The following is a 14,486-nucleotide window of genomic DNA, read 5'->3' as shown; positions in this document are numbered from 1 at the left end:
TGTCCTCATCCTACCCTTAGCGTGGTAGACTCATCAGTAAGAGACATTCTCTCTCTCTCTCTCTCTCTCTCTCTCTCTCTCTCTCTCTCTCTCTCGTTACAGCTCGTTTTATCATACCATTGGCTTTTTTCGCACAGGTTTGCTGTAATGAGACTGTATTAGATCGTGCAATACACGAGAGAGAGAGAGAGAGAGATACCCCAGACAATCAAAATACAGTCCTACTCTAATTTTGGGGGAGTAGTTTTCTCTTTCAATAGTGTACCTTTTAGAAAGAAAATTTTAGGTAGTCCCTCAAAGGATAGACAGACTCAGGTAGTCCCTCAAAGGATAGGCAGATTCAGGTAGTCCCTCAAAGGATAGACAGATTCAGGTAGTCCCTCAAATAATAGACAGATTCCGGTAGTCCCTCAAAGGATAGGCAGATTCAGGTAGTCCCTCAAAGGATAGACAGATTCCGGTAGTCCCTCAAAGGATAGGCAGATTCAGGTAGTCCCTCAAAGGATAGACAGATTCCGGTAGTCCCTCAAAGGATAGACAGATTCAGGTAGTCCCTCAAAGGATAGACAGATTCAGGTAGTCCCTCAAAGGATAGACAGATTCAGGTTGTCCCTCAAAGGATAGGCAGATTCCGGTAGTCCCTCAAATGATAGACAGATTCAGGTAGTCCCTCAAAGGATAGACAGATTCAGGTAGTCCTGTACACCATATGAAAGATACAGGTAGTCTTGATATTCACTTCTCTGGGATGAATAATATTTGCCCTGACCTGGTAATATTCATTTCTCTGGGGTAAATGATATCTGCCCAGACCTGTGTATCCCGTAATATATTTGCATTTTAATTATGTAAATATCTTGGAAGGAACTTGTGGGAACATTGAAACGTAATTTTGAAAGGTCACAGGAAAAGAGGTTGCTTGTATTTCCATGCAAGAGTGATTTAACATTTTAGCTAAAGTTGATGTATGCCGTTAGTATCATTCAATTTTAACAACTGCTTCATTTTTCAACTATGGTAAAATCTGATCAGGAGATGAGAGTCCATTATTGATTAATGAACTTATAATAATAATAATTAATAATAATAATAATAATAATAATAATAATAATAATAATAATAACAAGATTCCATTATTGATTAGTGGACTTTTTAATAATAATAATAATAATAATAATAATAATAATAATAATAATAATAATAATTTAGACAGTTTGGTTTTAAAACACATTAAAAAATGTACATTCTTTAGATAATAACATTGCATGTCGATAAAATTTCCATGAATTATTTTTTGTAATTTATCAGATATTCTTTGCTTATATTTAACAAATAGGAAAGACTAATCAGGGGACGACTTTTCATGTGATAATTAGGTCACATTAAAATACAAGTTAGGAGCTAGGTCATATTCAGTCGCTGGATATACAAAGCTAATATTCGTCTTTTTAGTGACGATGCAGTTTAGATGGAAAAAAAAAATCAATATTTTGCATCATGAGGCAGACGAGATCCTTTTTGAGTAAAACTCGACGAAGGGTAGTCAGAGGAATTAAAAAAAAATTAAAACCCCATTCAAAAAAATTGCCAGTTAGAAATAGGTCACGAAATTAAACACCATTCCAAAAATAGGTCACTAGGTTAGGTCACGAAATCAGGTCACGAAAAAAATTCGAAATGGAAAATGACTCAGAGACGCGAAAGATGATGACGATGACTGCAGAGAGGGAGAGAGAGAGAGAGAGAGAGAGAGAGAGTCTCTCTCTCTCTCTCTCTCTCTCTCTCTCTCTCTCTCTCTCTGTGGGCATCCTGAGAAGCCATCTTTAACAAATGGTTGCAGACGTGGCTCAAGTCGCAGATGTATGTTGCTTCCCCATTCTTAACACCCCCCCCTCCCCCTTCCGCCCCCGCTCCCCTCCCCCTCCCCTACCCACCCTCCCTCCCCTCCCCCAATTTACTCCCCCTCACCCCTCCCTCCCTTCTCATCTTCTCCCTCAGCTGACCGTCCTCCTCCTCCTCCCATCTCAGAAGCAATGATCTCCCATCTTCATTCTTTTGCATTGCCTTCCCCCATCCATCCTCTCTCTCTCTCTCTCTCTCTCTCTCTCTCTCTCTCTCTCTTTCTTCGCATCACAGTCGACGTAAATGTAACGCCCTTATGAGAGTTTGGGGCATGGCTTTTGCAATGAGTGGTATGAGGTATTGGTATGTGATGTGTGAGTCAGTGAATAGGCCCAAGAATGAATTATTATTATTATTATTTATTTCTCATAATGAATTCGTCTTTAACTGTTTCGAAACTACTATTATATTACTTATTATTATTATATTATTATTATTATTATTATTATTATTATTATTATTATATAGCTTTAATGCTTATGGAAAGTTTATTTCTCATATTATTATTATTATTATTATTATATTATTATTATTATTATTATTATTATTATTATTATTATTATTATTATTTAGCTTGATGCTTATTGAAAAGTTTGGGGCATGGCTTTTGCAATGAGTGGGTATGAGGTATTGGTATGTGATGTGTGGGGTCAGTGAATAGGCCCAAGAATGAATTATTATTATTATTATTATTATTATTATTATTATTATTATTATTATTATAGCTTAATGCTTATTGGAAAGTTTATTTCTCATATTTGAATTCGTCTTTAACTGTTTCGAAGACTATTATTATTATTATTATTATTATTATTATTATTATTATTATTATTATTATTATTATATTAGCTTAAGTGCTTATTGGAAAGTTTATTTCTCATATTATTATTATTATTATTATTATTATTATTATTATAGCTTGATGCTTATTGAAAAGTTTACAAAAGTTTGAAACCGTCTCACCAATGTCATCCCCCCCCCCCCCCTCAAACGAGAAGGAAAATGTGCACACTACAACAAGATTGGTTTAGACTTCTCAATATATACTTCAGATGGATTCATAGTACTTAATATGTTCTAATTCAGATGGAATCTTACTAACACTTGTCAGGGAATTATTGCTTGTGCTTGCACGTTTAATTTTAGGAAGAATAGGAAATTGTCTAAATTCCCTTTTTTTTTTTTCTTCTTCTTCTTTTTTTTTAGTGAGAGAAAAATGGAGATTATAGGTGTCAGACTTCCTTCTACAAGTTAGCATTGATCTGTTGAATTGTCTAAATTCGCTTCTTGTTTCTTCTTTTTTTATCAAGTGAATTCTACAAGTTAGCATTGAAGTTTAGTCTTTATTATTATTATTACTATTATTATTATTATTATTGGTTGTTGAAAAGAATGGCAGAATTAAGCGAGTTGATTTTATATATTGTTTTTTTTTCTATTTTTCTAACAATATATAAAATCAACTCGCTTAATTCTGCTATTCTTTTTAACAGCATTTGCCTGTCTTCTACCTAAATAGGTTGTTGTTATTATTACTATTATTATTATTATTATTAATTATTATTATTATTATTATTATTATTATTATTGTTGTTGTTGTTGTTGTTGTTGTTGTTGTGTGAGCAAAACACTGGTGATTGGTTTCTGTTGTTCCAAAATAATTTATATATATATTATATATATAATATATATATATATAAATATATATATATATATATAGTATATATATATATATATATATATATATATATATGTATACATATACGTATGTGTGTGTATATATTCTGCATACATTGACGAAAACGTCCCTATTTAATTGACGGGACACTTTTTGTGCTAGTCAGACAATGTACCCACCTGAACTCTATTCAATAGCTTGTATCAGTATATGCATTTTTTTTTTTTTTTTGTTTTTTTTTTTTTTTTTTTTTTTTGGCTGCACTTTTTCACTCCTGAGGATATATAATTATGGCAGCCAGGAGGGGAAACTGCAGAGAGAGCCTTCTTCATTCCTGTATTGCATCTTGCATAGACTTAGCATACACCTCCCTCTCCCCCTCCCCCTCCCCCTCCCCCTCCCCGGTAGATAATGATGATAACATGTATCGAGCAGCGTCAGTGACCGTGGTCTGCCAAGTCACTCGAGTGACCTCGATTTCTTCGTCGTGTCTAGTCTTCATTGGCTTATTTGGAACTTAAATAGTTTCATTATTATCATTATTATTATCATTATTTTTGTTGTTGTCGTTGAAGGTGATAATTGTATCAGCTGGATTACAGTTTTTCTGGAGTTTTGTCTTTCAAAAAGATACTACAGCTCTGTATACGGTCAATGCAACTGTAAACTTCAGTACTTCGTGCTTAGAAAGGGTCTACATTATTATTGAAAAAGAAACCCACAAAAGAAGAAGACTGCTGGGCCTTGACCCAGGCTTGTGACAACCTACTACACTTCTCTTGAAAAAGGGCCACAGATAGGACCTGAAAGTACTCGAGTGTTGAGTAAAATAAAATGTAAATACTTAAAAGTAAACACGTTATACACAGTAATTTTGTGGGTTTCTTTTTTCAGTCTTCAGAAGAAAACTGAAAGAAGTTTTTGTAAGGTTCATTATTATTATTGGGCACAATTTTCCGTGTCAAAAATGATGACAATGGTTGAAAGTCCACAATAATATAACATATGAGTATATGGTCTTTAATGGATATTAAAAGCTTTCGAACCTTGTACTAGGTTCATCTTCAGTCAAGATGAACCTAGTACAAGATTCGAAAGCTTTTAATATCCATTAAAGACCCAAATATACTCACATGTTATATTATTGTGGACCTGCAACCATTATTATTATTATTATTATTGAAGATAATAGCTACCATCATCTGGATGCAGTTTTATAGAGGATGACAGGTTTTACAGATAGATCCTTGGAAGAAAATTCCTCCTACCACTTTCTTCTGATTAGACTCGACACGCTCCAGTGACAATCGGGCCCTTGATTTCGTTTACAGTAGTGTGTGAGGGTTTATTTACTGAAGATTCGACTCTTGAGAGAGAGAGAGAGAGAGAGGGAAGAGAGAGAGAGAGAGAGAGAAATAACTTCTTGGGGATTGGTGTAGATGAAACTTGTGATGTCTGATGCATTCTGTTTTAATGCTCTCTCTCGTCTGGTGAACAAATATTTTTTGCCCCCCCCCCCCCACCCCCCACCCCGTTAGATACACGTCTGTTCAATGCGCTCTTGTCCGGTACACGTTTCTCTTTTGGTCCCCCTGTCTGGTACACGTCTGGTCGACGGTCCCTTTTCTCTTATTATGTCTGATATTCCCCCTGTCTGGTACGTATAATTTTGATACACCTTTTGTTTGATATAAGCCTGAATTTCGTGTTCCCTGTCTGGTACACGTCTGTATGATGCCGTCTTGTTTGGTACACGTCTACTCTACATGTCTGTTTTAATGCTCTCTTGTCTGGTCTACACGTTCATCATACGTCTGATATCTGGCAAAGCTTTGTGCGATAAGTATTTCCTCTGTCAATAATTATCGATAGAATAGTTTTGTACGTAGGCGACATGTTCGAAACAAATTTTAGAAAGTTCGGGGACTTGTTGGCGACTCGTATATACAACAAATCTTACGTGTCGTCTTGCAATGCCTGACGAGTCATTATTGTACCCTGACATTCCCAGATGGAGTAATATTTTAAGCAGTTTTTTTTTTTTTCAAGGTGGTGGTTTTATTGGGTGCATCCACAGCACAGTAGAACATACCTGTAGCACGTGTTGTCAACTTGTCACATATATATCCCAGACAAGTTGGAAACAAGTCGAAATAACTTAGAGTGGAAACCGTTACAGAGTGGAAAACGAAGTAACCGTCATGAGCACCAATAAGTCACTGAATTGTATTCAACATGTTTGTGATGTGTGTGTGGAACAAGTTGTCAACCTGTGTTTATGATACAGCGTGGACTCACCTTTGGCTTTTGCTGGTACAAAGCAGTTAGGGGTTCGCTCTGTCTTGTACTGAAAGTTTATTTTTTATTTCCTTCCCACTTAGCTGTCCAATTTGGAAATTCCGTTTTTGGAGTCTGTTTTCTACTTAGTATATAAAGAGAAGTTTTCCTTATCATGTTTTAAGTATGTTTACTTATTTATTAAGCTACGAATGTTGTCCTCAAATTTTCTATTACAGCATTAATTACTTTATTTTGCTTTTCCAGGTGATATTCACATTTTAAATTAATAATTAGTGACAAACTCACCACACCGTCAAAAAACATAATACGTAATACCATTTAAGTAAAACTTGACATTAGTTGCGCAGCCTGATCCCTGGGATAGGTTACTGCCTTTATTTTAAACCCCCGTTGCCAGGTCAGGGCATGTCGCCCTAAGTTAGGTTAGGTAGGTAAGAATTGGTCAGGTCAGGACCTGGCATTATAGGAAAGGTTATATGTCTTATGTATGAGGAACCTGTCCCGGTCGACTTATTGGCCGGAATCAGGCTGCGCGATTGAAGTCAAGTTTTGTACCAAAATATAACACCAAAATTTAACAATAATTGTAACTCGAAGTATAGAAATCGATAGAAAACACTTCTACACCAGCCTTACGTATCCACGTATTATTCGTCATTGCAGCAACCCCTCCTACGAAAATGTTGCTAACGAACCCTTGTCCCCTTCACGGTAATCATGTCTTCCCATGTAACCGAGGTAAGATTATGAAGAGTGTGTTACGGTGTTATCGTTGGGTCTTTCTTTATCTTTCCTTTCTCCCCCCCCCCCCTCTTTTGGTGTGGTGATGGTGTTTGATGAAGCTTTCACTCCCTTCCCTGGTGTTTTCTTTGGGTTGATCTTGTTTTTTTTTTTCAATTCTTCTCATAGATGTTTCTCGTTGGTGTTCACCTTGAAAGTCTTCCTGACGAGACGTTTCAACCTGTGTAGTTTGTTTGGGCTTTGGGTCTGAAACAAGAAATGCAAAACTGGGCCCAGCTACACTGCTTAGTAGGGCTTAGGTTCATTGCCTAATAGGCCCAGGTCTGAGGTACATTGTTTAGTAACATTCAAGTACAATGTGCAGCTGGGCTCAGGTGCATTGCTTAGTAGGATTCAGGTACCTTGCTTACCTGGACCAAGGCACATAGCTCAGGTACCTTGCTTACCTGGGCAGAGGTACATAGCCTAGGTACCTCGCTTACCTGGGCCCAACACATCAAGACAGGACCTTGCTTACCGGGGCCCGGTACATTAGCAGGTACCTTGCAACCTGGGCCCAGGTAATAAGCTCAGGTACCTTGCTTACCTGGGCCCAGGTACATAGCTCAGGTACCTTGCTCACCTGGGCCCAGGTACATAGCTCAGGTACCTTGCTTACCTGGGCCCAGGTACATAGCTCAGGTACCTTGCTTACCTGGGCCCAGGTACATAGCTCAGGTACCTTGCTTACCTGGGCTCAGGTACATAGCCTAGATACCTCACTTACCTGGGCCCAGGTACATAGCTCCGGTACCTTGCTTAACTGGGCTCAGGTACATTGCTTACCTGGTTTCAGATACATTGCTTAGTAGGGCTTAGGCACACTGCTTATTGGGTTGAGATAGATTTCCAAATTGGTGAGCTGGAATCATGCAAGGTGGCGGTTGCGTTGTTGAAAGCAAATAACAGTAGATGCTTTTGGATATGAACCGAGCTTTTAAATGAATCTCTCACAATTGTGACAGCAATGCTTTAGTTGATAATGAAAATGAAATTATGTGTAAGGTATTTTGATCGCTAAATTAGATAGAGTCAAGGAAGATCGTGATTCACAGGGTACCAGGGTAACGAGCTACGAGCTACCCTACTATATATTTAAATAACCTCGTGAAAAATAACCATTTCATTCAAATTTTTAAGAGATTGTCAGTAATTGAGCCCCGTCTTTATGTCAAAACAGTTGAAAAATCTAAAGTTATTGGTAAGTACTCAATAATACATTACCTGGTTTCATCAAGACAAGTAACTATTTTTAAATAGCGTAATTCACAGGCTTTTCATATGAATAGGGTTAATCTTCTGAAAAATGATAATGATTAGTTAGGAGACCTTCTCTGAGGGCAGTAACATCGAATATTTATTGCTGTTTCGACGTTATTTGATTTATATAGAGTCGTCTCTATTCTTATTCTTATCTTTTTTTTTATCAGGTAATGTTTTAAAATATGTCCTTGGGAAACCTGGTATACCAGATACGTGCCGTTGAAAGAAAGAGATAATCAGAAGAAATAGAAGGCTATATATAACTTTAAACCCGTTGAAACAGCTATAATAATAATGTGTATTATTATTATTAACATTATTATTATTATATAAATCTGTTTACAGAGAAGAGACGTACTTTTATGCCCAGACGAATCTCGAATCTCCTTCTCAGTGAGAGATAAAAAAATATAAAAGATTGCGATTTATTTTATTGTCATTTTATTCTCTCCTTTTTTTTTAAAGGCCTTAAACGAAGTGGAAAAATAGAGAGATTTGTAGAGTGTCATGTCTCAATTTATCTCAACTCCTAGTCAGTCACACATGGAAAGACATACGTTTGTATACTGGCTTCTTACAGTTTAGAATGAGACATATTATGTCTGGCCAATAACCATGTCTGCACGAGGCATTTCGTTTACAAAAGAGACATATAATATGTCTAAGGAATAGCCATGTCTACCTGAGCCATTTCTTATACAAAAGAGACATATAACATGTCTACCCGAGGCATTTCTTATACAGAACAGCCAATACAACCTCGAATATTAGTTCACAATAGGTTTATTATATTGTCAGTATCTGGTATAAGTGATTAGGCTGAATTTATCACATTAGACGAAGCTCAAATATTGAATGTTGTAATTAGAAGGATTTTGTGTTATCTTAGGAACTATTGTGATTTCCTCAATTTATTTTGGAAGGGAAGGCCTCTTGAACGTTTATTGATCTGACTATTTTCTTAAAGAGGAAAAAAATTGTTTACTTTATTTTATTTTTGTTTTTAGTATAATTCGATGAGTGAGTATTTGTAACGTGGTAGTGGAAAAATATATATATGCATACATACCTATGTATACACAAACTATATACACACGTATGTATTGTGTATATATTTGTATATATGTTTACGCTTACATTATGTATACACACACATATATATTTATATATATATATATATATATATATATATATATTTTTATATATATATATATATATATATATATATATATATATATATTGTGTAAGTCAATACATCACACAAAAGAGATTTAACACTGACTAGATATTATATGTTTATCATTGTAACCACTGGGGAAATGAGGCTTCCCCCCCCTCCCCCCTCCCATGTCGTTCTTCGCATGGTAAGGAAAGGTATTTACGTTTGATGATGTTTTTATGTTTCAGAACCGTAACGAAGAATATTTTTTTTCTCTCTTTTTCTCTCCTTAATTATAACCTTCGTAATTAGTAACTACTTGGTCCCTTTTCAAATGCCTCCATGTTATATAGACGCTTTTTAAAATCTTCATTTGTTGTAGACACTTAACAAACGTTGGATGTTAGATGTGTTGACACGGAGCACTGTAGAAGCTGAAGGGTGGTGGTTGGGTCTTGGGCTAATCCTCTTTACCTCTCTTTAGGACTCTCGTTAAGTCATTAAAAAATTCACGTTTTTTTTTTTTTTTTTTTTTTTTTTTTTTTTTTTTTTTTTTTTTTTTTTGTGAAAAAAAAATCAGAATGAAGTTTTAAGTTAATCTTTTGTCAGTGGTAAGTATCCTACAGGAAATATTTTTTAGAAATATTTAATGTACATTGTATTTTGTAAAGATTATCTAACTCAGTATATGTTGATGATGTATTTATTTCATGTTTTTTTTTATTTATATTTCTTCCCTGAAGTTGTAGAGATGCTTTGTAGAGTTGTAGATCTTTAATGTTGTTATACTAATAATTGGTTTGATGCTTAATATATAAGTGATTTGAAGTATCTAAGTACACACACACACACACACACACACACACATATATATATATATATATATATATATATATATATATATGTATATATATATATATATATATATATATATATATATATATATTCCATGACACATTAATCCTAAATTTGTTCCATGGCTGATGTACGCTACATTTATGCCACAGCAAATTTATTGTGAATTTATTCCCTGACAAATTTGTGTTGAATTTATTACATGCTAAATTTATTTGATGAGATTTATTTTCTATTTATTCCATGATAAATTTATCTGAATGTGCTGAGATAACGGATTTCTTAAATTTATTTACACGGGAAACTTATCCTGAATTTATTAACGTGGCAAATTTATTTTAAGGTATATTTGCTCTTATTATAGTTCATGAGGAATTCATTCAATGTCGAATTTATTCTTAATTTATGCATGACCGATTTATTCAAAATTTATGACATGACCAATTTATTCTAAAATTATATTTATTTTAAGTTTATGCCATGAAAGATTTATTTAGAATGATTTACTCAATGGTTATTGTGAATTTATTTACATTACACATATTTTTCTTGACAAATTTATTCTAAAATTATTTGTGTACACGACAGATTTATTAAAAATTTATTCCGTAACAAACTTATTATAAATTTATGTGATTAATTTATTCCATGACAAATTTATTCTTTTTGTCTATTCCAAACTTATTACATGACAAATTTATTCCTCAAGTTCATTCTATTCAAAATTCATTCTTAAAGTTTATTCCATTCCAAATATTTTCCATGACGAATGTATTCTAAATTTATTCGATGGAAAATTTATTCTGAATTTATTCCGTGCCAAATTGACTTAAAATTTATTCCTAATTTTTCTTAAATTTATTCTATTCCAAATATGTTTTATGACGAATGTATTCTTAATTCATTCTAGATTTATTCCGTACCAAATTTACTTCAAAGTTATCCGATGATATGTATTTCGATATATTTTCCATGACAAATGTATAGAAAATTTATTCGGTGGCCAATTTATTCTGGATTTATTCCGTGCCATATTGACTTCAAAGTCACCCGATGATATATATTTCGTTATATTTTCCATGACAAATGTATTATGAATTTATTCTGAATTTATTCCGTGCCAAATTTACTTCAAATTTATCTGATGATGTTTATCCCACAACGGAGATTTATTCTGCATAGTATATATAAATATATATATTCCTTCTGTCTATCCTCGACGCCCTGGGCAGTTCGAGAGTGACGAAGCCGACGGCGAGGTCGACGAAGCCGACTCCGCTGCCGACGACAGTATCAGCCACCCAGCGAATACAACAACATCCACAACAGCAACAACAGCCGCTTATTCATAGGACGTCCAGTGAGAGTGAAAGGGAGAGAATAAAAAGAGAATTTCTCTCTCTCTCTCTCTCTCTCTCTCTCTCTCTCTCTCTCTCTCTCTCTCTAACTCCCAGTCTCTTTCCTCGGCAGGAGAAACTTGAAGTATTTTAAATCTCAAAAAAATGTAGTCGTAGAAATATATATATATAGTGTAGATGGGGAATCTCTCTCTCTCTCTCTCTCTCTCTCTCTCTCTCTCTCTCTCTCTCCTCTCTCTCTCTCCCAGCTGTGGGCAAAACTACGGTCTGCCAAATTATAGCAAAGTTGAAAGGGTTGCTGACGTTACTTTGTTTTTGCAAATAAACGTGGTTCATGTGAAGTTCCTCTACTTTGAGATATCATTCAACATTGTTTTTTTTTATTCTTCTTTAATTTGAGTTACTTTGTTTTCAGACGATTGTGTTTTTATTTGAAGTTTCTGCCCTATGATATAATTTTTTTTTTTCTTTTAAATTTAGGTACTTGGTTTTTTTAATTTGTTTTTATTTGAAGTTTCTACTTTGAAATATGAATTAATGATTTTTTTCTTTAAGTTTAAACAGGGTTACTTTGTTTATCAAATAAATACATTGTTCTACTTTATAATATTTTAATAATAAAAACCATTGTTTTTTTTTTAATGTCTCATGTGAAGTTCCTACTTTAAAATACATAATTTCCAAGTGAGTTACTTTGTGTCTTAAATAAAAGCAGGTCATGTGAATCTTCTTCAGTACTTTGAAGTATTATTAAGTAATAAAAATTAATTAAATTTTCCCTTAAAAAGCCTTTTATTTTGTCTATTTCAAATAAATTAGTGAATTTTTTAATGCGGCCCGTGCACTGGAAAGTCTTCCCACCCCTGGTATACTCTCTCTCTCTCTCTCTCTCTCTCTCTCTCTCTCTCTCTCTCTCTCTCTCTCTCTGTATATTTAGAGATAAGTACTAATGTATTTCAAAGCAAGCCTTTTCTCAGCAGGAATATACACGGATATTATACAAGAATGTATTTGTATATTATACGGAATGTGTATATATGCACATGCATATACAAATTTGTGTATATATTTACCATCATGAAAAAATAATGCGCAGTTTGGTTGTATGATCAATAACGGTGGTTTATACGTTATATGCATACCTGTATACAATTTAATTTTAAGTATATACATATATATATATATGTACTAATATAAATATATTTGTATTTATACATATACATGTAGGTGTGTATGCATACATAGGAGTATACACGGATTGTATAAAATGCCGGTTCCAGAACACTTTTTTTTTTTTTTTTTTTTTTTTTTTTTTTTTTTTTTTTTTTCTCCTCGTGTACTCCTGCATATCTACACAAATTAAACGTGATTTCTCTCTTGAAACATATTGCCTTCATTAATATTAGCTTATAATATATATATATATATACATATAGATGTATATGTATATCTAGTCTTATAAGAAATAAGGGCTTTATTTTCTTGTTTAATTTGCACTTAACTTTTAGGATAAGGGAACCTATTTCATTTTTTCTTTCTCAAAACAGGTTTTTAGGTTGATATAGTGGTTAGTTATTACGAGTTCTGTTTTTTGTATTAAAACCTGCGTTTATTTCTCTCTCTCTCTCTCTCTCTCTCTCTCTATACGTTTTTGAAGTAAACTTGTTGATATCAGATTTTATTTAGTGCTGGAGAAATTATTCTTCATTACTTAACTGAAATTTATTATTTTTACATTTTTTTATTATTTTTTTTTTTTTGGAGGGGTGGTTGTGGGGATGGGTGTTCTATCACAGTCATCCTACTCGACTGGGTGGTTTTTATAGTGTGGGGGGTTCCGGGTTGGCTCCTGCGTCCTTAGGAGTCCATCACTTTTCTCACTGTATGCCCTGTTTCCAGGAGCACACTCTTCTGCATGAGTCCTGGAGCTACTTCGACATCAAGTTTTTCCAGGTTCCTTTTCAGGGATCTTTGGATCGTGTCTCGTGATCTTATGATTATGGGTACAATTTCCACTGGCGTATCCCATATCCTTCTCGTTTCTAGTGTCAGGTCTTGATACTTATCAAACTTTTCTCTCGCTTTCTCTTCTACTCTGGTGTCCCATGGTATTGCGACATCAGTGAGTGTTACTTTCTTCTTGACTTTGTCAGTCAACGTCACGCCTGGTCTATTGGCGCGTATCCCCCTATCTGTTCTGATACCATAGTCCCAGAGGATCTTTGTCAGATCGTTTTCTCTCTCACCCTCAGGTTGGTTTTCGAACTACTTATTACTGCAAGCTAGCTGGTGTGTCTTGCACAGGCTCCAGTGGAGGCCTTTTGCTACTGAATCACGCCTCTTTTTGTACTTCCTGCTTATCGGTGAGACGTTATTTCCATCTGTTGTTCTTTGGACATATCTGGATCTAAGGGGCTCATCTTGTGCTACTGTTAGCATTCCTTCTGTTTCCTTATTGAGGTCTCTTTCTTCTGTAGCCGTTGCCAAGTTATTATTATTATTATTATTATTATTATTATTATTATTATTATTATTATTATTATTATTATTATTATTGCGAGAAGACGTAGATAAACGGGTGGTACTGGATTGCCTCTGTACAACGGCTTGTGGAGACAAACTAGGACCCGAATCAGGGATCACTGATTGGTTGTATTCTCTCTCTCTCTCTCTCTCTCTCTCTCTCTCTCTTTAATGGAATGCCAAAGGCCTTTATAATTACATAAGAAGTCTTCAGCTCAGAATACAGCTCTGTCCAGTGGCTGTCAAATCAAAAGAACAAACGTCGATTGTTTACCATTGAAAGAATTACAGACGGAGTTAATTTTCCCTTTTAGGAGAGAAAGTGAATTCTTGGCACTAATATATAAAACCTGTTATAAAGAGTTAGGTTAGGTTTTTTTTTTTTTTTTTTTTTTTTTTTTTTTTTTTTTTTTTTGTACTTTTAAAACTGTAGTTGGCGCAGGGTTTTTGATAGTAGTGACATAACTAGTGATTTCCTCCTGTAAGTGTAGAGAATTTAGAATATGTATATATATATATATATATATATATATATATATATATATATATATATATATATATATATATATAAGTATATATATATATATATATATATATATATATATAATATATATATATATACATATACATATACATATATATATATATATATATATATATATATATA

At 34.0% G+C, this 14,486-nt stretch overlaps 1 protein-coding gene across 8 annotated transcripts in view; it reads left to right on the top strand.

Annotated features, from left to right (window-relative positions):
• LOC135227106 (signal peptide peptidase-like 2B) overlaps positions 1–12,597 on the top strand; it is a 77,182-nt gene extending 64,585 nt beyond the window's left edge. For 3 of the 8 annotated variants that reach the window (XM_064267019.1, XM_064267010.1, XM_064267002.1), the window contains 2 exons: positions 6,545–6,619; positions 11,171–11,305. In XM_064267019.1, the coding sequence (XP_064123089.1) occupies positions 6,545–6,571 (27 nt within the window). In that variant the 3' untranslated portion in view covers positions 6,572–6,619; positions 11,171–11,305. Of the gene's footprint in view, positions 1–6,124; positions 6,510–6,544; positions 6,620–11,170 lie in introns of those variants that run through there. The other 5 variants (XM_064266994.1, XM_064266986.1, XM_064266978.1 and 2 more) reach the window with 3 other exon arrangements.
• Positions 12,598–14,486: the final 1,889 nt, after the last annotated feature.

This window comes from Macrobrachium nipponense, chromosome 20, assembly GCF_015104395.2.
Source record: "Macrobrachium nipponense isolate FS-2020 chromosome 20, ASM1510439v2, whole genome shotgun sequence".
NCBI lineage: Eukaryota > Metazoa > Arthropoda > Malacostraca > Decapoda > Palaemonidae > Macrobrachium > Macrobrachium nipponense.
This window is presented reverse-complemented; position numbering and strand designations above follow the sequence as displayed.